Source organism: Cydia splendana, chromosome 23, assembly GCF_910591565.1.
Source record: "Cydia splendana chromosome 23, ilCydSple1.2, whole genome shotgun sequence".
NCBI classification, from domain to species: domain Eukaryota; kingdom Metazoa; phylum Arthropoda; class Insecta; order Lepidoptera; family Tortricidae; genus Cydia; species Cydia splendana.
In genome coordinates this window covers 7,720,352-7,744,672 of record NC_085982.1, presented here as the reverse complement: position 1 = coordinate 7,744,672, position 24,321 = coordinate 7,720,352, and the positions used below count along the sequence as shown (strand labels likewise).

The window sequence follows — 24,321 nt, the reverse complement described above, 5'->3', positions numbered from 1 at the left end:
ACCGCTCTGTCAAGAGTGTCCCGATCAAGAAGAAGAATTTATTAAGTAAATGCCATAATAAATATATCGAATTCAATACAACTACTTACTCTATAAATATCTAGACTCTTAAATGTCGGCTTATTACTAAATAAGTCTAGGTATTTATAGTCACCAGAAATAGCGCACCTTTTCCACAGCGGTTCTAGATCAAGGGTCACTTGACATGTTTCGTTCACGGCATGTGCAGTAAAGGAGGGTCGAGCGGGTTAAGGGAGCGTGATTACACGTCCGGAATATGGGGAAAGTGGGGTTTAAGAATCATCATCATCGTCCTCGCGTTTACCCGGCTTTTGCCCGGTAAACTAGACCTTATTGGGATTAGTCTGGTTTCCTCACGATGTTTTCCTTCACCGAAAAGCGACTGGTAAATATCAAATAATATCCTCCAGATTGAAAGTCGCACGCTCTTACCGCTAGGCTACCAGCGCTTGGTAATTGAGTTTATCGATGTATAAAACGATGCCCCCTAAATTCCAATATCTGCTGATAACGAAGACACGTTACGTCACTTTTAAGACAGAGATCAGAACAATAACAAATTCAGACCAAATTCATAACCTGTTTTTACGAAAGCGACTGCCATCTGACCTTCCAACCCTGACGGTAAACTAGACCTTATCGGGATTAGTCCGGTTTCCTCACGATGTTTCCTTCACCGAAAAGCAACAATCAAATGATATTTCGTACATAAGTTCCGAAAAACTCATTGGTACGAGCCGGTGTTTGAACCTGCGACCTCCAGATTGAAAGTCGCACGCTCTTACCGCTAGGCCACCAGCGCTCTTAACAAATTCATAACCTATTATTATAATCAAAATACGCCTGATATCCAAAAATTCCTGAGCCGTAAAAGGGCTCTTATCGGTCGTGTCATAAACTATTTATAACCAATCAAGTCCAAGTTTAACCAGGTATACACGTAACACGGTATACGCCTACGCAAGCAGGATGCATTTATACGTTAGAATGAGCACGATATATACCTGCAAGCCTACTGGAGCTTGGAATGTTTTGAATATTAGGGTCAATCTACGGCTCTACGCGTGCTATTGGCATGTTGTGGACATATTGGTTGAATGTCCCCTTGGCTGCATATGTAGGCTATGCGAGCAAATATGCGTGAAGCACTAAGCAATCCCTACTAATATGTTTGTCTGTTTGTCTGTCTGTATGTTTATGTTTAAACCGCTGAACTGATTAAGATGAATTTTGGTATGGCGATAGTTTGAGGCCCGGCAAAGGACATTATGACAGTTTTTTTTTATTAAGTTTAGTTTTTGTGGAAGAACGACCTAAAAAACTTGCTTATTTCACATTAAAACACACTCGCTGACCGAAAATTTGTCAGTTCCCCACACAGATTATTTCGAATTAATTAGCTTTTGGTCGATGTTCATTTAGACACTCCAGACACTCCAGTGTTTCATCATGTCGAATTCACGGGACAAAATTAACGCTAGTGAGGTAATTACGCATTGGTTTTATTTTAAATTAGCTTAGTTTAGAACTAAATCGACTTTTTACTGAGATATATACAAAACAAAACAAGCCCTATGAATAAATATAATTAATTTCTTTAAATATAAAATTAAAAACAATAACATAATGGGAAATGTGGAAGTTAATAATAAGATTTGATATTCTTCATACAGTTTCTATTGTCTGGGAGAGGACACTGACTTCTGTAACACAGGTCTTTACCTAGCTCGGAAGTCGGGGACTTCAACACCTACCTGTAACTTGTTTTTGTCAATAAAATATTTTTTTTTTAAACAGCAGGTAACTAAAAACATGCAACCACCCTAATGTTAACTACAATCATTTGACTATTAGTCAAATGGGTTTCTTTTTTTGAACTGTCAAAACGATTTGCCAATATGGAATTTATATGAACGTCGTCAATGACGTCACAGTAAAGCTACCTACTCTTTATACTTATACAGTGTGTTACCAGGACCCGGGCTTTTTTTAAGGGGGGTTAAAATATCGTATATCTATAATGTAACCATGACATTCATTTAATTAATAAACTAAATATCAGACTTTGTTAACTTTCTAACAAAATTTTAATTGCCCGCAATGTACAGCACAGTAAATTGACAAGTACCTAAGTGCTAATGACAGCTCTTCATACTTTGTTTATTACGAAGTTTATTTCAAGATGCACTTAAGATAACTACACCAAATTAAAGCCACTCTGGTCTCATTGATAAAGACTTTTACTACCAACTAAATTAAACTTAAATACAAACCCCACATTTTAATAAAATAATACATTAACCCAACATAATACGAGTACTTGACGTTGGTTTGGTACCTGTCTGAAGTGCTCGAGAATCCTTTCCTCAACTTGCACTGGCATGATCTCGTGGATGGCCCTTTCAGGCTGACCAGGGGCGATTGGCTTATTCTCACGAACTCGCTGAAAAGCCGCTGTTATCAATCTAGCATTGTGTGGATGTCGTCAATTTGGGAAGTGTTTCCTATAAAGCCTTAAGCCTTGAGCTGCAGTTCCACGTGTATCAACAACTCTCGAGCATTGTAACCTATTTTAAAGAAAAGCTAATACCAGTTTTTCTAATATTTTTGTTGACGACGTGTTGACGACTTTTGAAATTGTCATGTCAAAGTTGACAAAAAACTCTTTAATTGTATTAAAACCTCCATACATGAACCCAATGACACGACAATAATTTTACGATAGTTGTCTCAGTTTTTTACCCTCGTACCACGACATGCCATGTACCACGTGCGTTAGCGATATGAGTAACGACAATTACGCAGTACACCCACTACATTGCGTGTGCCAATTTTGGAAATTTAATTGAGCAGTTAATTTACATAATTATGATTTGCTAATACACGCAAACAACTGCTAATGGATCGTATTATTACCAGTTTTAATAAAAGCCCGATGGCCGGTAACACACTGTGTATGATTTATAAAATAGAAATGTTGTCTTAAAATAACTGCTGGTGAAATGATCCTATGAAGGTAGAATATAAGATGTTAATATATAAATATCTCTTGTTTACGTTTACGTTACTTTATTAATGTTTTGGCGCTTTATTTCAAGCATTGTGTGGCGTTTATATACAGTCGTGAGTATTACAGTCAAATACCCTACTCTTAATCCAATTAAGAAAGATTTCTCAGACACAAGTAGCCCTTTTTCTGTAATACTTCAGTTTTTTTTACTTCGGGCCTACTAAAATTGTCTTTATATCGGCGGAGACTGTTTTACTCGTGTTTTTACGAGCTCCGTTTGGCGCGCCTCCACGCCCGCCTTTTGCCGCGTAATTCGACACTAGTGTTGTAACGCTTCGATAATTACACTTAATTAATTTCGATGTTGTTGTTTACTTAACTTACTATAGCTTTATGTATGAGAGAGTTACTTACATGTATTTCACAGGCAATTTTTCAGACACTAATAAAAATAATGAAGGAAAAGTATTAAAGAAAGAAAATACATTTATTTAACAATAAATGTTTAGTACATAAAGAAAAACAAGACACGCAGACATAAAAACATAGACTGAAATAGGATCCACTCAGTATTATCAGAAAAGGATGTAATCTGTTTAGACGACAACGGTTTCACTCACTTGAATTTTTAGTCGCTATTGGCGACATGTTTCGGGCCCGTCGGGGGTCCTTCCTCAGGCTCGAGTGCTCGCGGCGGCTGCACTTCGACTAAAAATTCAAGTGAGTGAAACAATTGTCGTCTAAACAGTTTAGAATATGTCTCACGAAAGTTTAATTTCGATTATTGCAAAAGATGTAATCTTACGAAGTATAAGATAAATAGGATCCACTCAGTATTATCAGAAAAGGATGTAATCTGTTTAGACGACAACGGTTTCACTCACTTGAATTTTTAGTCGCTATTGGCGACATGTTTCGGGCCCGTCGGGGGTCCTTCCTCAGGCTCGAGTGCTCGCGGCGGCTGCACTTCGACTAAAAATTCAAGTGAGTGAAACAATTGTCGTCTAAACAGTTTAGAATATGTCTCACGAAAGTTTAATTTCGATTATTGCAAAAGATGTAATCTTACGAAGTATAAGATAACGAACTTATTAAACTAGTAATAAGGATGTATCATGTATCCATATATCCTGTCTATGTCACCCACGAGTTGCGAGCTACGTAAATAATATTTAAATGCATCTGTCACATCGTGCATTTTTCATGCCATGTTTCATAACGCAGATTTGCAGGAAGGCTATTAAAGAATTCATGCTCAAAGGAATGATTCAGACGGTACTCAGATTCTCACCACGAAAGGATTTATTTTTCGTAGTCATCATGTACGTCACATCTCGAACTAAAATACAATAGACATGGAAATAAATATAAATTAGGTTTTTCTCTCTTACATGTTTTCTACAAAATATTATTAAAAATGAAAACTACTATCATTTCACTAAAACCAAAAAAAAACCGTACAACATGTTCTCCTTAACATTGATACACTAACGCAAAAGTTTATTAAAATTGTCAACAAATTTCAAACACACTGTTTCTTACACTGAGGACTCAAATTTCACTAAAAATTTTGGGATTTTTTGAATTTTTCCCTTGTATAGCTGGGCCTGATATCACTAATAATTTCATAAGACCTTAACCATATATAATAGAATACCAAAACAACACTGCACCACGAAATCACCGATTTAAAAGCACACCCTTACCGACCCAACGTCTTCTAAGCGCCTCGAACCAAACATTAATCAAGCTACATATTCCCTCGATGACACACCCTTCCACAACCACGCAAAAACCCACTTCATAATTCCTATCGACCCATAAAATTATATAGCCCCATCGATATCGATAGTTTACGAGGTACAACACTAAGGCCCTACGTGGTATACGACACATTTCTATGCTAATGTGGGTAGCATGCGAATGACGACTAAAGGAAAACGAGTGGAAAAACAGACTATTAAGTTTATGGGTGACTTATTGTGATATTGATATAAGGGTGATTTTGGTGAGGAATTAACTTGGGTCTGTTTTCATGGGGATTCTTATTATTCTTAGTAAATAATTGCTATAAATTTTAAGTCGTTTGAAGGCAGAGGGGACAAATTTACCATCGGATTTTGAACTTTATCTTAAAGTAATAGGGTTAAATTTTGCGTAATTCCTGATACCCTTATGCCAGCTATGCCTTATAAAGGGTTAATATGTGTTATGTATAAATATATTAGAATACATCTTGGCTGGTCTATTTTCTATGGGAGGGAATTTTTTTTGGCAATTTGGGGGTTGGTCCCATAGTAAACGAATATTAATATGTCAGTACGAGCGAGATGCATTGAAAGTAAGTACGTTCTCGATACCAAACTGGTGGTAGCCACACAGTAGTCAAGAAGTAATTTAATAAACTGCAAACGCAGCATTTTCATGCATAATATAATATATTTCCCCATATTTTCTCATGGTACGTTGCCAATGAATATAAAGTCAGATGTGAGTCAGCTAGTGCAATGAATTATTCATATTGGGTTATATTCATTTACTGCGAAGTGTTAATTTGTTAGTAGTAAATTATATTGGAATTAAGTTGTAGAATGAATGAGGCAAGAGGTGGTTTTGACATGTATGTACCTATCTAAAATAAAGTTTATTTTATGATTTTTATGTCTACAAGATAATAGCGTAGGTAATAAAACACCGCAGTCACCAAAAAGGAAATAATATATTCTTCAGACTGTATTAACGGCCTCCTAGCCTAGTCGGTAGTGACCCTGCCTACGAAGCAGGAGGTCCCGGGTTCGAATCCTGGTAGGGGCATTTATTTGTGTGTTCATCACAAATATACGTATTTTTTCCTGAGTTATGGATGTTTTCTATGTATATAAGTATTTATATTGATGTGTAGGTATATTATATGTATCGTCGTCTAAGTACCCATAACACAAGCCTTAAGGCTGATTTAGACGGCGAGTGAACTCGCATGCGATTTTAGTTACATTGCGGACTGTTGGTTACCTCCAATTCAACCGACCGATCAAAACCCGCAATGAAATGAAACTCGCATGCGAGTTCTCGCATCGTCTAAATGAGCCCTTATTGAGCTTGGGACTAGGTCGATCTGTGCGAAATTGTCCTATAATTTTAAAAAAAAATTGTCCTAAATATTTTTATTTTATTAATTTGAGCCATAATTATATACGTTTCGCTCCATATCGAGGATCTTTTTCAATCGGGCGTTGGCGGCAGGCGTTGGCGGACCGACGCAGACTCAGCTAATATTTCTTGTCTAGCTTGTTGGTAAAGTACTTTCTTACATTTCGGTACGTAACCACCACTGCAGAACCTTTTTGCCTTTGCCCTAAAGGGGCCCACTGATTAACAGTCCGCCGGACGGTATCGGCCTGTCAGTTAGAACAAAATTTTGACAGTCCCGAACAACTGACAGGCCGATACCGTGCGGCGGACTGTTAATCAGTGGGCCCCTTAACAGCCATCGGTAATAAAAAAAACGGCCAAGTGCTAAGTCGGACTGGCGCACGAAGGGTTCCGTACTATTACGCAAAAAACGGCAAAAGAATCACGTTTGTTGTATGGGAGCCCCACTTAAATATTTATTTTATTCTGTTTTTAGTATTTGTTGTTATAGCGGCAATAGAAATATATCTGTGAAAATTTCAACTGCCTAGCTATCACGGTTCATGAGATACAGCCTGGTGACAGACAGACAGACGGACAGCGGAGTCTTAGTAATAGGGTCCCGTTTTTACCCTTTGGGTACGGAACCCTAAAAACACCCGGAAACATTTAGGCCCCGCTTCTGAAAATGCTCATATAAAGTAATTCGAACCTTACTGGTATCCCCATATTGTGTTACCTGGCCACCCAGTCCGGTTAAGCTGATATTTATGGTGTCACTATTAAACGTCAGATGTCACTTTAGTAGGTTCTCCTTCTAAATAAAATATCTATTGAGATTAGAGTTATCGTCTGTATTGAGATGTTAGCACGGGGTAGGGAATGGAGCGGAGATTACTTGCCTGTTTCTTTCTTCTTCTTCTTTATATTTAAGAGCTGTGCTCTTGTCGGTGGAGCAATCTCCAACTCGTCCGGTCCTCTGCCAACTCCTTAACCTTCTGGTATGACACGACCTGAACCTTTTCTTTTATTTGGTTGAAATAATTTATTCTCGGTCTTCCTCTTCCTCTCTTTCCCTCTATTTTTCCTTCTATGATGTTCTTTAGGAGCATGTCGTGTCGTAGCAGATGTCCAATTGTCTTACTTGCCTGTTTAAGTGTAGAATATCTAAGGATTTAGGGAATCATTTAAAAGTTTTAACTGTCGGTTAAGATCAACATGACTCCCAATATTTAGGTACAAATTTATTAAACTTTAAATAACTTAAACTTATTAAACTTCAAATAACTTTGTAAATATTTGTCTAAAGACTGCATTGTGATAAGTAGAGTAACCAAAAATCCTGCACAAATATTTTTCGTAAATAAGGAAAAAGATCATGAAAAAATTAATATTTCACAAGGATTATTTACAAAGCACATACGCACGTGAATCGTTTGCACTTCGCGAAAATATTTACATTAAAAACCGCCCGCGAATTCGATGCATGGGTTTTTTAATAAATAAGAATTAGGATCGCAATGTACGTACACGTATACAAACATGGGATTTGGTTCCGGTTTTTTAATCCTCTTATGCTTAATTTTTTAAGCGTTATTTTTTTAGTGAACGAATTCTTGTGTCCGGTGACAGTTTGGTTAAATTAGATACCTATATTTTGTTATTAAAGTTAGACCAAGATAAGTCTGCAGCGATTTTGATAGCATACACAGTGCAAGTGTTTTTTAATACGTCATAATTTCATAGAATTTTGACGTAGAAAATAACATTTGCACTGCGTGTGCTATCAAAATCGTTGCAGACTTTTCTTGGTTTAACTCTAAACAATCTTGCTAATTATATAGGGGTTATTCGTAAGTAAAATGCTACCGTAGTTTAAGTACCTATATGTAGATGCCTGCAAATTTAGCAGGATCTAAGTTATTTATCCACCAAAGAAAATTACCACTTATTTAGTAATATAGTAATTTATATTTATGATAAACCTATGCGTGTGCTCATATTTATATAGTTATACTTTGGAAGTGTTAAATATCGTTATTGTTTAGTTTTAGTTTAAGTATAGTGTAAGTCTTTTTATTTAGTTCCGATCACAATGCTATCCTAAAACTATTGTCATACCTCCTAGTGGGATTTGTCTTAGGATGTAGGCTTTATCTACCATTTAGTATTTTTCCTGTAAATATTATTGGCCTGTATCTGTTTTTACCCCAATAAAGAAAAATGAAATAAAAATTATTAAATAACAAAAGAAGCTACGCCAGAGATGAGGGAATATAAATTAATTAATATATTATACTATTTCTATTTATAACGAAGAACTTCATCATAAGTACATGTCAGTCATCATGTCATCTCCACACCCTTCCATACTCCAAGGCCGATACATAAATTACGTAAGCGTAGGCAGCTCCGCCCACGGCACCGGGCTCGTTGTAAACCGGGCTTATCTCATAATATAAACAAACAGAATGACACGCTTTTATTAGTACTTCTTATTTATTGGGGCTAAAACGTCGCCTATGACACGCCATGATGTATTGAGAAATGTGGAGCGGAAAGGTCATAAAGATGTGTCAAACATAGGGCAGGCTCTTTGCCTAGCTAAACGGCGCGATTCGGGAAATGAATTAGAGATTCACTAGATATGAAATAGTAAAGATATGTGACCTTCCACGGCAAAAGGTGCCTTTGGCGGCCGCAATAATATTGGAGCGGCGTTAATAATAGTGTAAGCGCCAGTAAGGTATCTTTTGCTGTGGAAAGTCACATATCTTTACTATTTCATATCTAGTGAATCTCTAATTCATTTCCCGAATCGCGCCGATACTTGGAGAATATACGTAATCAAATGGAGACGCCTTGCCTGTAATTTTCTGTACAAAACCGCCTGCCGATTTTTGGGGAAGGGGCACGTCAAATGTATACGTAACGTAATAGCCATGTCAGATAAACGTCAGTCCATACACTGTGTATGACCATTGGTCATAGAGTTTCAACAGAACGCCTGTTAACGTCTACTCCGTTTGGTTATATCCTCCAAGTAGCTAGAGGTAAAGATACTGTGTGCATTAAAGGAAAAGTAAAAATTCGTTTTTATTAAAGACATATTAAATTTGGCATTTCTTGAACTAAGGGGCTGTCCAATTACGTCATCGTTTTTTGACGATTTTTGACCCCCTCCCCCCTAAAATCATCCAAAAACTGCGGCACTGCGGACTGCATTAAGGATGACTCACGTTAGACCGGGCCGTGTCCGGACCGGAGGTTCCGGCGCTTACTTTTCTATGACATGACAGGCGATCACGTGATGTTTTCCATAGAAAACGATGCGCCGGAAGCTCCGGCCCGGACGGCCGAGTTGAACGCGAGTCATCCTTTACTGCGGTTTTTTGACATTTGCGGCAGCAGCCGATAGCAATGTCACAACGCTTTATACTTTTTGGGTTTTTAATATTAGATTAGATGCGGATTACATTAAAATATAGGTACTTAATTGTTTTTACATATGTAAAAGATTTATCATAATATTCTTAATCAATGAACCAATATAACAAATAATTAATGCATGTGTGAATTTGATTATTACGCTGAACATTAAATACGGATTTATTTAGTAAAAAGTATTTACATACTTACATTGCTCATCATCAAAATGCATTATTTCATCTGCATTCAAACATAACGAACTAGTTTACTTTACTATTTCAACAATCCTTAAATAGATGCACAAAGTCATATTAAAAAATATGAGAATGTATTACAAGACCAATTGCGATTAAGCCATTAAAGACATTGCATTGACGAGGTAAGGTCGAAATTAGGAGAAAGTAAAACACCTTCATAAGACTCTTTGGTTTTTAAACGTTCATTCTGTTCGAAATTCGAATGATTCTGTGAACTCCCGTTCTTTATTTCGTTCCTTGCATGAAAGAAATAGTAAATTCTTTGAATCTGAACTTTAAGGTCTTGTGAATAAGGTTATTTTTAGATCTGTACTATGTGTTGAGATACGAGCTTGCAAACGCTATTGTTTAAAATTGCTAACAGATCTTAAAAAGATCGTATTAGCGTAGTAGTAAGGTACATTTTCGTATAGTTATGGGTCATTTTAACTACAAAGTTCCTTACTAGCAGAAATTCAAACTTTATATGCAATTCTTTGAATAATTGTGTAAGTTTAGTTTAATTATAAGTTGTTAAATATTTAACTTTGCTAAAATGACGTGAAGTTTTTGCACTTTGTCAAAAGCGTAGAATTTATCTTTGCTGCGTATTTTAAAATGTGACTTCACTTGTTTATGTTATGTTTGTTTTAGTTCAAACTCTCCGTGTTTTTTAAGTTTTGTTTGGCAAGTATATTTTATATGTAAAGTTAAAATTATGTACTAAGAGGTTATCTTTACCTTTAAACGAGCAATTATTGTATATTTATTTATATACATATACAGTGTGGAAAAATAAGTCTGGCCCTGGAGGGAAACTACCTTAAATCCTTAAGTTGGCTCATTTTACTTAAAGGAGACATAACAATTTAAATTAAAGGATTTTTAAAAAGAAACAAATCTGCATTCAAAGGTTTTTTTAAATTTGCTTGTCTCGACCGGGAATCGAACCGAGTAAAACTTCCAAAAAATAAACACTCGCAATTTTTTTCTACTAGTCGATACAGTTAATGTTAATGATAACATTTCTCCAAGAAACATTAGGTCTTACACTCGTCTGTCGTACAAAATATCCATAAAATCGAATATTTAGTACTCAAGAATATTTTTAGACAAGCAAAATTGAAGAAAAGAAAGAAAAATCTTTGAATGCAATTTTTTTTTTTAATCTAAGTGTCTTAGATGCCTGATATTAAATCACATTCCCAAATTTCAATAGCTATTACAAAACATACCGAACACAATTATTTTTAATTTGCGGCGTTTCAAAAGCCACATTAAACTCCATTTTACGGTACCGCGTTCAATAGCTGAACGCGGCGTGCTAAACGTGCCAAAGGCAGCGAAGCCTGGCTTTGCATGGCGGTTTTACGAGTTGCAAACAGTTTTAAGTCGCGGTAATTTGACGGAGGCACGGTGGCCATTTTGATTTTTTAAACACCCACAGTACCCGGCCATAAATATTGCATACCTCTTTGGATAAAAACAATTGACTGTTGATGACGATTTTTGAACACTGGCGACTGTCCATCAGTCTGTCTGTGTACTTATCCATTATAATAATAAAAATCATTTATTTACATACAAGATATATACAATGGTACTACATACAATAACGAAATTATTAACTAGCTTAAATCTAAAATAGGCCCTTGAGGCATTCTACCAAGGATGCTGGCGGCATTTCCTCGCTGTATCGCAATGCTGATGCGTTGCGCGAGGTAGCCGCCAGCTCTTCGGCCTCATCCTCACGATCCTCTGAACGTAAACCTTTTATCCTGGCATATAAATCTAATATTTTGTACCTTTAAACGAGCAATTCTTGTTTATTAATATTAATATATTTCGGTGATCTCGAAAACGGCTCTAATAATTTCGATGAAATTTGCTATATGGGAGTTTTCGGGGGCGATAAATCGATCCAGCTAGGCCTTATCTCTGAAATCGCGCATTTTTGAGTTTTTATATGTTTTCCGCGCAAAGCTCTGTCTCCCAGATATTATTTTCAATACACACAGCTCTCAATTTTTCATTCCACTCTTAACAATTTTTGATCCTCACGATCCTCCGAACGTAAACGTTTTATTCTGGCATATAAATCTGATATTAAAAGCAGATGTGGAAATAAGGTCACGTCAAACGGAGCTTAATTACGTATGCGGAGCGGGTCTGATTCAAAAATTACCGGGAAAATGTATTTTTATTACGGACCCATGCATACTGGTCCAAGTATAGTGGAGATGGTATACAGTAGGTCAACTTTACTGATAACGTTTCAATTTCTTTTTTTTTTTTGGGGACAGTCTCAAACAGAGCGTCTTGGCCACTAATTATTTGACAGTTTGAAGACATACGAAGTACATAAGAATGTCCATAGCCATAGCTTGTATTGAAATAAAATTCTTCCTCTGTTTAGTTGTTATTACAATTCATAATACTTAAATGAACAATACCACAATAAACCCTGACAGACAGAGACTCCTGATGTTATTAAACACAATGTTTATACGGCACGATTCTTTTTGACCAAAAAAAATTGACAGGCATGTATGTGATAAAAAAAAATCATGCTCTCCATATTGCATTTCTCGTCATTCAAAACTGTTTTATATTAGTTCCATAATTATGTTAAATAATACATAAAGCAGATTTACGTTGTAACTTATTATTAATTAACCAACTATCGAATCTAAATATGTATGTCGTATTATACTGCGAAATTACCGGACAGGCATTATTCCTAGCTTGAAATTAAACTCGTAATTTCGAATAGTTACGATAGTCACCTGTAGAATATCTATCAATTTATTTAAGTAGAAGTAGAAGTGTCACTAGATTTTTATAAAAAATATTGACAGACTAACAGAAATTTTGTGCCAGCTTTAAACAGACTTTTCCTGCGTTTCATATTTCACACTCATTTAAACCATGACTAATATCCTTTTCAATAGAGTGAAACTTCTACAAATCGCAGTCAATCATTTAGCCGACTCAACAATGACCGGTCCACTGAACGATCCATTGTATCCTGACAATAGCACATCGGTTTTGCGTCGTCAGATCGCTTGTGTCACAAGATTGCTTTCGGACAGGCTTCTAATTCAGAGTTCGACCAGTTTTAATCTGACCCCTGATGACATTTGGTCCTGATGAATGGAGGGATCAAATAATGCTGGGTAACACTTAGATGAATGTTGGGTAAGGATTAGAACGGACAGATTACACTGTTACGTCTGATGGTTGAACCATTTTGTGTCGTGTGTGGAGTGTTGACCGAAGATAGGATTTTAATTGGGCCTTTATGTTTAATGTGGGATGAATAGAGTTTGAATATGTTTTAATTACATTAAATTGAGTAAACTTATTACCTACATAAAAAAATAATTACTGTGGTCGTCCACATATTGGACTTTAAAAAGTGTAAGTAGAATATGGTTGTTAGGGGTTCCGTACCTACCGTAAAAGTAAAAAAAAACCGGGCAAGTGCGAGTCGGACTCGCGCACGAAGGGTTCCGTACCATAATGCAAAAAACGGCAAAAAAAAAACGGTCACCCATCCAAGTACTGACCCCGCCCGACGTTGCTTAACTTCGGTCAAAAATCACGTTTGTTGTATGGGAGCCCCACTTAAATCTTTATTTTATTCTGTTTTTAGTATTTGTTGTTATATCGGCAAGAGAAATACATCATCTGTGAAAATTTCAACTGTCTAGCTATCACGGTTCGTGAGATACAGCCTGGTGACAGACGGACGGACGGACGGACGGACGGACAGCGGAGTCTTAGTAATAGGGTCCCGTTTTACCCTTTGGGTACGGAACCCTAAAAACGGAACCCTTGTAATATCACTCGTTTGTCTTTCTGTCTGCCTGTCTGTTCATCTGTCATAGCCAGTTGCATATACATATCAACTGAAAGGACTTTTTGTAAGGATTTCATATATTTTTATTTACGGTAGATAATTTTGAAATGATTTAAGAAATATAGGCGAAGATTGACCAACTCCCTCTTTTTCTTCTAGTAAACTAATGGACTTAAAATCTTGAAAAAACACATATAATTGTTCATTTCCATAGGCTACTAGAAAACCTATAAGAAAGGTCAAGCGTGAGTCAACATAAATTAAAAAAAAAAGTGATTACGGAACTCTTGAAGTGCGAATCCAACTGGCACTTCGCCGTTTTTTTTAAAGATCACAGCAATAGTGTATTACTACTAAGATACAACAAATAAATAAATAGCTGACCTACTGTATAAAGTTACTTGTGGCCACACCGCCATTTCATGTTTAATTGTTTTATTTGAACACGTGGCGCAATAAAACGTGATTTAGTTGTAAATATTTTTGCTCCCTTTGTGACAGATGCGGGCTGGAAAACATGGTTTATGTACCGTTGGTCTACTACTTTACTACTAAATATAATAGGGAATATTACGCAAAACTCGGCGTAGAGGGCGTCACTAACATGAGGGCGAAACATGAAAATTCGGTTTCCGCCTCTCTATCACTCTTGTTTATTCGATCGATATAGAGGCAGATAACGAAATTTCGATTTTCGCGTTTCGCGGTAGGCCACCTGTAAACAAACCGCCTTGGTGCATCAATGTCATAGTGAAAACTTGTCAAAAATCTGTTTAAGGCTTAGTATGTATAAGTTAGGTACTTTTTGTACAAAGACTGAAATAGCAAGACACGTTCGTACGTTTCCGTGAAAATACGATGGAAAATAATTATGCACTACGTCTGTACGGGTTGCGTTAAGTGTCATTTGTATGGGATTTTGAGTTTCCAAAATGTTCCGCTTCAAAATCTCATACAAAAATAGATATAATACAAACGCGCGAACGATCGAATGAAATTTATATGCACTACTCTGTACTGTATACATATGTCAATTTCCGAGATAAAATGAGTGACAAATTGAACGTCATAATGGCAGCAGTAATGCGGCAGCGAAGATCATTCGTTTTATCAAGGAAATTTGAAATTTACGGATGCAGCGGCTACATCAACTCCGTCATCTGAATGTCACCTATAGCTCTGTCTAGTAGATCTGTTATCTACGAGTAGGTCTAGAATGTACGAAATTGTTGACGGAGTATTTATTAGGAGGCTAGAGTTCTATTGAGATGTGCTTAAAAAAAACTCCATAATGGACTCGACTCGGCCCTCAAAAGTCTCGGTAGTTTTTTGTAGTGCAGTCTCGTGAGAACGTTTCGTGTTCTTCAAATTTAGACTCAAAATACTCGAGTTCCTACCCACACTTAATAACTCGGCCATAGAAGAGCCCGTATGATAAGAGGATATCTATCAACGTTCAGCACACAATGGCCTGACATATTCCATTCTGCCGAATGCGGAATGAATTGATATGAATTCACGATGTGCCCTTACTGGGTTCGCACGAATGCGGTTACAATTTGTATGTTATTAGATTTTTTATGGTATGGTATTTCACTCTACTGTTTGGGCTCTGCTCCGAGTAGAGTAGGGGGTCTAGCCAAGATAACAGTCGTCGATAAAAAACACTAACCGAAACTTATATTATATTAATGCATGGAAAGTCGCATAACTCACATAAGTAACTGTCATCTCGGTACTTAACGGTATTACGTTTCAGTCAAATGAGCGCTCTATACTTAGAGGATATAACCAACGGAGACGCCATGTCTAAAATTTTCGGTACAAAATACTCTGCCGTTTTTTGCGGGGGAGGGGCACATCAAATGTATATGTACGTCATGTCAGATAAACGTCAGTCCATACATATGCCGCCTATTTTCGACAGAGGGGAACGCCTGTTAATGGCGGCTCCATTGTTAATTACTCCGAGGCTCTATAGCAAAAACAATATTATTATAGGTCTACTTTTGCAGAAATTAAAATATTAAATTGTATCTTTTACTTTTTTTTTAGGCTATGTGCTTCAGTCAACCTCAGTACTTTTTGTACCGAGACTGACTGAAATAGCAAGACATGTTCGTACGTTTCCGTGAAAATACGAAGGAAAATAATTATGTAGGTACTTCATTACAATCTTATATAGGTAGGTAACTTAAGTAATAAAAAATAACATGAATAAATTACATAGTTACCTTCAAGAATCGGTACAAATTGCATACACTTTCAAAGAATCCGAACCAATTCCAATTCCTCTTCCTCAATTACGTATCGAAATACCGTCGCTGTAACTAAAACCGTTCACTCATTAGTATCATTCAGTCGCTTTAACGTTCAACCGTTCGTTCTGTTGTCATTCCACGCTATCCTTAACCGACCGGTATAAGTTGCACTCTGATTACATATTGTTACTACTGATCTGAAGCTCTAGTTATATTGGTTGGTCTTTAGTCCGTGCTAGTTCAGACAGTACTGAGCAATACTCACCATAGATAGACCTTATGTAGTGGTAATAAGGATTACGAAAAGGCAGTTAAAAGTGTCGACGTAGAGAGATTCATACATGTACCAAGCGCTTAAGTAACCAGTTTAACCCCCTGACCCCTGGCTACGTACAGTTATAACAGGAGTAGGGATCAGATTATAATGGTATATGATAGTATTTGTAAATAGGCTGTCTATAGGTGATAATGGCCCAATTTGAGTCCAATCGCGCTTCGCAGGTGATCTGTTGTGGTTTAAATTTAAACCGTGTTGTTCAGAACGTTGTATGTGCTTGTTCTAAAAGGGGACTAGAGTTAGATCAAGAAAAGTCTGCAGCGATTTTGAAAGCCCACGCAATGCAAGTGTTATTTATAAGTCATAATTTCATAGAAGTTTGACGTTTTAAAATAACACTTGCACTGCGTACCTAGCTGCTACCTGCTATCAAAATCTCTGCAGACTTTTCTTGGTCTACTCTATATTGAACCAAAGAAAACATGGTAGCTTAATATCGTGTTTACTTAATTATGAGTCCTGGAGCTGCGTCATATTTAAATTTAGTAACAGTTACGCTGAAGCGGTGGTGGCCGAGTGGATATGACGTCCGACTTTCAATCCGGAGGTTGCGGGTTCAAATCCTGGCTCGTACCAATGAGTTTTTCCGAACTTATGTACGAAATATCATTTGATATTTGGGGCATTTCATATGAAGCGGACAGGAAAAAAAAAGAGAGGTTCCCGAATTTGTTTATATTTGGTTTAGTTCTTCTTCTAGTAGGTATAAAACCGGACGCCAAATATTTTTTATATATGACGTTTATTTTAAAAATTATGAGGTTTTCAAAAATTACCGTAATTGAAATTCCGATTTTTTGAAACTCTAATATCGAATAATTAAAATATATAACTTATTATTAAACCAAGCGTTTTATATAGAAGTTTTAATGATCTTTTCAGCGAAGAAATCAATTTTGAAAAATAAAAAATAAATAATGGTTAAAACCGGAAGTAAACTTTTCGAAACCATTTTTCGAAAACTTTAACCTGTTTTTTTTTATTTTTTTTCATCTCAAAATATAGCCCTAAGTATGTACAAAATACACTAGAAGTTGTAGAATGGGATCTCCATTGGTTAAGACAATAGGTCAATAAATGTACATACGTGTCGCCCTGAGTGCGACGTACCGTACTGGTATATAGCAGCTGTTAGGCGATATATGAAGTTAAGATGTCTGCCATCTTTTAGCAGTGAGAAGAACTAGTTACGTATGCAAGAAAGAGATGGCAGTATGACGCCACGCCATTTTGATTTTCCGTTATTGTGTTAGTTGTTACTGTGACCTTGCTGTGAATTGTGCACATTTTACGACACTTAACAATTTAATTATGGCTCCGTACGGATATCGATGTAATAATCCGTTTCGTTTAGTAAATCATCGAAAGACTAAAAATTTAAGAAAAGTTTCTATGTGCTTAGTGCAAAAGTGGGGCTGTCCACCAAATGTGTATGTGTGTGCATCTTGTAGGAAACGACTTTTAAATGAATCACCTCCAGTGCCTCCAGTAGCTAATGAAAACGTTGTGCAATGCAGTCAAACATCGAGTGAATTTTCGCAGAACAACCAAGATGAACCTTTTATTCCTGAAGACAAATTCAAACATAATTCCACTTAAACTGATACAAACATAGAAAGTGAAGTAATTTTACAGCAATTAAAGGAGAAATTTAATGATCCGTCGACGTCTATTTCCATGAAAACTATGATTTTGACAGTAGCACCAAAATCGTGGACAGAGAATAAACTAGCGGAAGAGTTTGGAACATCTAGGCGACAGGCAAGAAACGCAAAACTACTTGTAGACAAGTTCGGTATATTTTCGTCTCCCAACCCGCGTGGTAGCAGCCGTAAACTGTCAGCTGAGGTCGAAAATATGGTAAAATGTTTTTATCTCCGAGAAGACATTTTGGTGCTACTGTCAAAATCATAGTTTTCATGGAAATAGACGTCGACGGATCATTAAATTTCTCCTTTAATTGCTGTAAAATTTCTTCACTTTCTATGTTTGTATCAGTTTGAGTGGAATTATGTTTGAATTTGTCTTCAGGAATAAAAGGTTCATCTTGGTTGTTCTGCGAAAATTCACTCGATGTTTGACTGCATTGCACAACGTTTTCATTAGCTACTGGAGGCACTGGAGGTGATTCATTTAAAAGTCGTTTCCTACAAGATGCACACACATACACATTTGGTGGACAGCCGCACTTTTGCACTAAGCACATAGAAACTTTTCTTAAATTTTTAGTCTTTCGATGATTTACTAAACGAAACGGATTATTACATCGATATCCGTACGGAGCCATAATTAAATTGTTAAGTGTCGTAAAATGTGCACAATTCACAGCAAGGTCACAGTAACAACTAAAACAATAACGGAAAATCAAAATGGCGTGGCGTCATACTGCCATCTCTTTCTTGCATACGTAACTAGTTCTTCTCACTGCTAAAAGATGGCAGACGTCTTAACTTCATATATCGCCTAACAGCTGCTATATACCAGTACGGTACGTCGCACTCAGGGCGACACGTATGTACATTTATTGACCTATTGTCTTAACCAATGGAGATCCCATTCTACAACTTCTAGTGTATTTTGTACATACTTAGGGCTATATTTTGAGATGAAAAAAAATTAAAAAAAACTGGTCAAAGTTTTCGAGAAATGGTTTCGAAAAGTTTACTTCCGGTTTTAACCATTATTTATTTTTTATTTTTCAAAATTGATTTCTTCGCTGAAAAGATCATTAAACATTCTATACAAAACGCTTGGTTTAATAATAAGTTATATATTTTAATTATTCGATATTCGAGTTTCAAAAAATCGGAATTTCAATTACGGTAATTTTTGAAAAGCTCATAATTTTTAAAATAAACGTCATACATAAAAAATATTTGGCGTCCGGTTTTATACCTACTAGAAGAAGAACTAAACCAAATATAAACAAATTCGGGAACCTCACTTTTTTTTTCCTGTCCGCTTCATATGAAATGCCCCATTTACCACTAGCTTTTTCGGTGAAGGAAAACATCGTGAGGAACCTGCATATATCTGCGAAGAAATTCAAAGGTGTATGTGAACTCCTCAATCCGAATGGGCTAGCGTGGGGAATATAGCCCAAGCACTCACGCGCATGAGAGGAGGTCTGTGCCCAGCAGTGAGACGTATATAGGCTGAATTATTGACCGAAGCGTAGCGAAGGTCTACGTTTTGACTCGGGCATTTTGCTTTCGTATGTCCATCCGGATGTTCTCCTCTACAGGTCACAATTCTCAACCGATTCTCGTGAAATTTTGTGACCAGATACTATGATTAAATAAAATTTTTATGTCAGTCAAGTTTTTGAAATTTTTTAAAAATGGCGGAGTCGTGATACCTCGCGCCTAAACAAATAGTCGTATCGATATCATAAGATTTTTTTCTTTTTGAGATATGTTTATAGATTAAATGGCCAAAAATTCAGAAAATTTATTTCGCTGGTTTCGGAGGTATTGAGATATTTAATTTTAACTAATTTTACGTTGAGAATGAGTAGCTAAATTTCGTCAGCTTAGCCAAGAACTATTTGGCTCAGTTTGTAAACGTTCGCTTTTTTTGTTTGTTTGCACAGAGAGTCTGGGTTCGATCCCCAGTATCTGTATGTCTGTATTAATACCAATAAAAATCTATCTATCTATCTATAACTTTTTTTATTTTTTTACACTTAAATTTCGTATATATTTTTTTTAATTTACTATATTTAAAGCTCTTAGCACCATGTAATTTAAAGCTCTGCTCGCGAGGTCTACAGCTCACAGAGCCACTAGTTTATTTTAACAGTTACGCTGCAATACTCGTAATTTGTAATCAAAGTAATCAAAGGTCTAAAATATCTCTTACACACTTAGAGGATATAACTAAACGGAGTAGCCATTAACAGGCGTTCTCTGTCGAAAATAGGCGGCCAATGGTCATACACAATGTATGGACTGACGTTTATCTGACATGGCTATTTTTACAAGCTTTTATTTAGTTTCACCTGACCGTTGTCTGTCTGTCTGTAATCAAATCTTGCAAGTTAAATTTGATTCACTTCCCGGTTTCCGATTGAACTGAAATTTTGCATGCATGTATAAATCGGATGACAATGCAAAATTATGGTACCATCGAGCTGATCTGATGATGGAGACAGGAGGTGCCCATAGGAACTCTGTGGTGAAACAACGCAACCTAATTGTGTTAGGGGTTTTTAGAATTGTCTCGATGAGTATTAGTTGTCTGTCGTAAGAAAAGTACAGACAGCGATAAAAGCTTGTACCAAAAATGAAATTTTTGCCAATAACTTATTACGTTTCGTATAGATTTGACATGCCTCTCCCCAGCAAAAATTGGCAGACTGTTTTGTACAGAAAATTACAGACAAGGCGTCTCCGTTTGGTTATATCCTCCAAGCTTACACAAGTACAGGATTCAAATTCTCAAGGAATTCAGTAGGGCTAATATGGTCGACTCTTTATTATTTGTCACCATGTCGGTCACGTTCTAACAAATATGTAAGTGCGAGAGTGACGCATGGCATGACAGGTGATAAAAATGGGCGTTTTCAAAAATAAATATTGAAAACCCGATTCTCACAGATCCTGGTGTTTTTGGGTTCTTTCAACTCAGAATCACTAGCATATTCAATCCTGATGATAAAAAAAGTTGTCCCAAAAATTTGTATGAAAATTGTACATTCCACTACGTCACGTCCATACAAATGAAAAATTTTCTCATAATAAAACGTGACGTAATGGAATGGACATTTTGGGACATCTTTTTATGGTGGGATGGAGAATGCTGTCGATTCTGAGTATAATGAGCCCAAGAATGTCAGGATTTGAAAGAATCAGGTTTTCGATATTTATTTTAGAAAACGCCCAAATGCGACCATGATACCGCTACTGAAGTATTTTTGACAAAAACAAGAAAAAACTCAGGCATACCTATTGTGTGGGCAATATGTAAGATGTATACATATTCTTGACACTTTATCCGAGTTGATACCTATTTACTACCTTGACTGTACGAGCGAGATGCATTAGTGAGAGATGTCAAAATGTGTTCAATTTGTAAGTTCAAAGTGTATGTCATTTCAACGAAGCTTCGTACTTAAATATAATGTATTTAACGTTCAATTCAATTAACCACCGTTTTCCTTTGTTGCAGATTCCATCAAAGAAGTGTGAGTGGGTAAAATGAGAGTGAGCTAGTGATGTACCAGTGTCGATAATAGTGCTGTGCAACATGTCGATGCTTTTGGCTATCGGCGTTTTGTTGATGCAGTGCGCTTGGAGCCGGCAGGAGAATCTTATTGAGGAATCAAGTGAGTAAAGAATTTAATTTAAAAAAAGTTTACACTATTTTATAGAATTTGGATGAATTTTTGATCTGACACCGTTACACAGGTTGACATTTTAATCACCAGCCATACTCTGCGTAGTGACTTTATAGGTCATACTGAACAACTTTTACTATGGGACCAATGCAGAAATCGCGAAAAAAGATTTGGCTGTTTCATACATTCCGTCTGATGTGACGCCTCTGATTTCTATGGGACAGGCAATTTTTTTGTCGAATATACAAGGATTTTACAACGCAAACCTGACCTCATGATCTAACTAAAAAATCATGATAGTTCACGATGTAGGAAAAAAACCGGGCAAGTGCGAGTCGGACTCGCGCACGAAGGGTTCCGTACCGTAATTAAAAAAAAAAAAAACAAAAAAAAAGCAAAAAAAAAAAACGGTCACCCATCCAAATACTGACCACTCCCGACGTTGCTTAACTTTGGTCAAAAATCACGTTTGTTGTATGGGAGCCCCATTTAAATCTTTATTTTATTCTGTTTTTAGTATTTGTTGTTATAGACGCAACAGAAATACATCATCTGTGAAAATTTCAACTGTCTAGCTATCACGGTTCGTGAGATACAGCCTGGTGACAGACGGACGGACGGACGGACGGACGGGCGGACAGCGAAGTCTTAGTAATAGGGTCCCGTTTTACCCTTTGGGTACGGAACCCTAAAAAAGGAAATCAAATAAATAGATACCTACAAATTCTGAAAACGTTGAAAGCGATTTCTATATTAAAGCTCATTTGCTTAAATAAGTATACTTGTCCAAAAAGGTACGTATAAACCCAAAAAAAGCATTATTTCATCTAATTTTTTTGCACCCAGTAAAACTGAAAGTATGTCACATGCAAAATATATTTTACAACAGGGCAAAATAAGGGTAAGTAATATGTATAAACAACCACTAAGGGACGAATAAGGGTGGATTTACACCGTAAATTAGGGACGGGGACAGCTTTTAGAAGTTTTTGCCCCTTAAGGGTTAAAAGATGTATTGGTGTTTCTTGAGCTTAGTGCAAACAAAGCTAACAGTGGGTAAAGTAAGGAAAACAGAATAAAAAAGTTTTTATGGTCATTTAGCGAATAATGGTAATTTATTTAACAGAAGAACTACAAATTAAACTGTTTTTTATCAAGCAGACACGTCTGCAAACGATGTACATTTTTTTATTAAAGAAAAATGGGAAATTGCTCCGCTTCTGGCAAGATTCGAACTGGCGACCTTTTGAAACAGCAGTCCAATCGCTCATCACCAACTGAGCTATTACAGCTCAAACCGATTACCAAAGTCGAACCGTTGTAGCATAACTTTTTTGTAGCAAAGCTTTGTAGTAGAAATCGTTTGCTATCTGCTAAAAAGTGTTGCCTTTACGCGAGTTTTTTGCAAGTTGAATCTAGAATTTAGGAGGATGCCTCGTTGTTTATAAATGTTTAAAAAAAAAATTATCATCTTAGCGAGGAGGAGTTTTAGGCGAAGAGTGTCAAGTTCCGGCGGTTCCGCGGCCGGCTCCCTGACACTGAGGGGTTGCGAACTGCATCGCAGCCATAATTGTGTGTTTTTAGTTTTAAGATATATTTTATAATAATATGTATGTCGGAGAATGGCTGAAATGTGCCATCTATCGCCTTCAAGAGGCGTTTTGTCATGCAAACCTTGACAAATAGAGCAAACTAGGGTGTTACGTACACTTGAGTGGCGTTCGACGCAGTTCCGCCAAGACGTCATAGAGTGCGCTCTTAAAACAATTGAAGTCCAGAACAATTGAAGTTATGCTGTCAATCAATCTTCAGAAAGAGCACGATGAGAACGAACGGGAGAAGATGACGTCTGTGGCGGCTCCTGGGTCTAATCCACTGGTTTGCTTAAGATAAGAAACGTAACGCGTGCTGTGATTTGTAATGACTGTAATGAGTCTTGTGCAGTAAAGATTGTGAGTTGAACATCGTATTTCATTGAAGGCCCTCGTCATCCACGATTGAAGGTTCTGATGTGCTGCCGATAGTATGATACGCCCACAATTCCCGACATCAGAAGTGTGGCCGAACACAGGGAATTCGCTACGGAATTCCTCTTGAAAGCTCAAATTTGCCAAATGAAGGTGGACTGAAGGTCCCAAAAATCTACCCTGATTTTGAAAATCCCTGGCATTCCTTAATTCATGCTATCGCTGGTGGAAAATAAAGAAGTATCGTGATGGAAAATATTTGAAGTGAAATGACAGCTGACATATTTGATATTTTATAAATTGTGATCCAGTTTTTGCATTGCTTTTTATGTTGTTGTGTGAAATTTTCGTGAATGTTGTTAATGTTGTAACTCTGAGTAATACGTTTACAGTCCTTTGCACCATGAAGAATGATGATAGTTGCTGCGAGATCTCCCGTCTCGCACGGGTTGGAGCTGCGGTTGCAGAAACGTGGGTGCCTTAGTTTGTTTACAGAAGCTGAGAGGAGCTGTATATTTACTGGTTGCCAGACTGTCGCTGGAAGTTGGAAATCGCGTGAGTTGCGTCCATTGTTTTATGATCTGTAACTGTGTTGAGTGTACCTCACAAAGCCGGCGTGATGGGATCTAGTTAGGAAAATATGAGAACAGATACCTACCTACGAGATATCTACTCTAGCCTTTAATGGTCAGAATCAGAATGTATGTAAAAAAACTTTTGGTACGTGG

The 24,321-nt window shown here is 36.8% G+C and overlaps 1 protein-coding gene across 1 annotated transcript in view; it reads left to right on the top strand.

The window, feature by feature from the left end:
• LOC134801803 (B-cell receptor CD22-like) overlaps window positions 1-24,321 on the top strand; it is a 700,667-nt gene that overhangs the window by 293,133 nt on the left and 383,213 nt on the right. Inside the window, exon 2 of the mRNA XM_063774411.1 lies at window positions 21,458-21,614. Within this exon, the coding sequence (XP_063630481.1) occupies window positions 21,536-21,614 (79 nt within the window). The 5' untranslated portion in view covers window positions 21,458-21,535. The remainder of the gene's footprint in view (window positions 1-21,457; window positions 21,615-24,321) is intronic.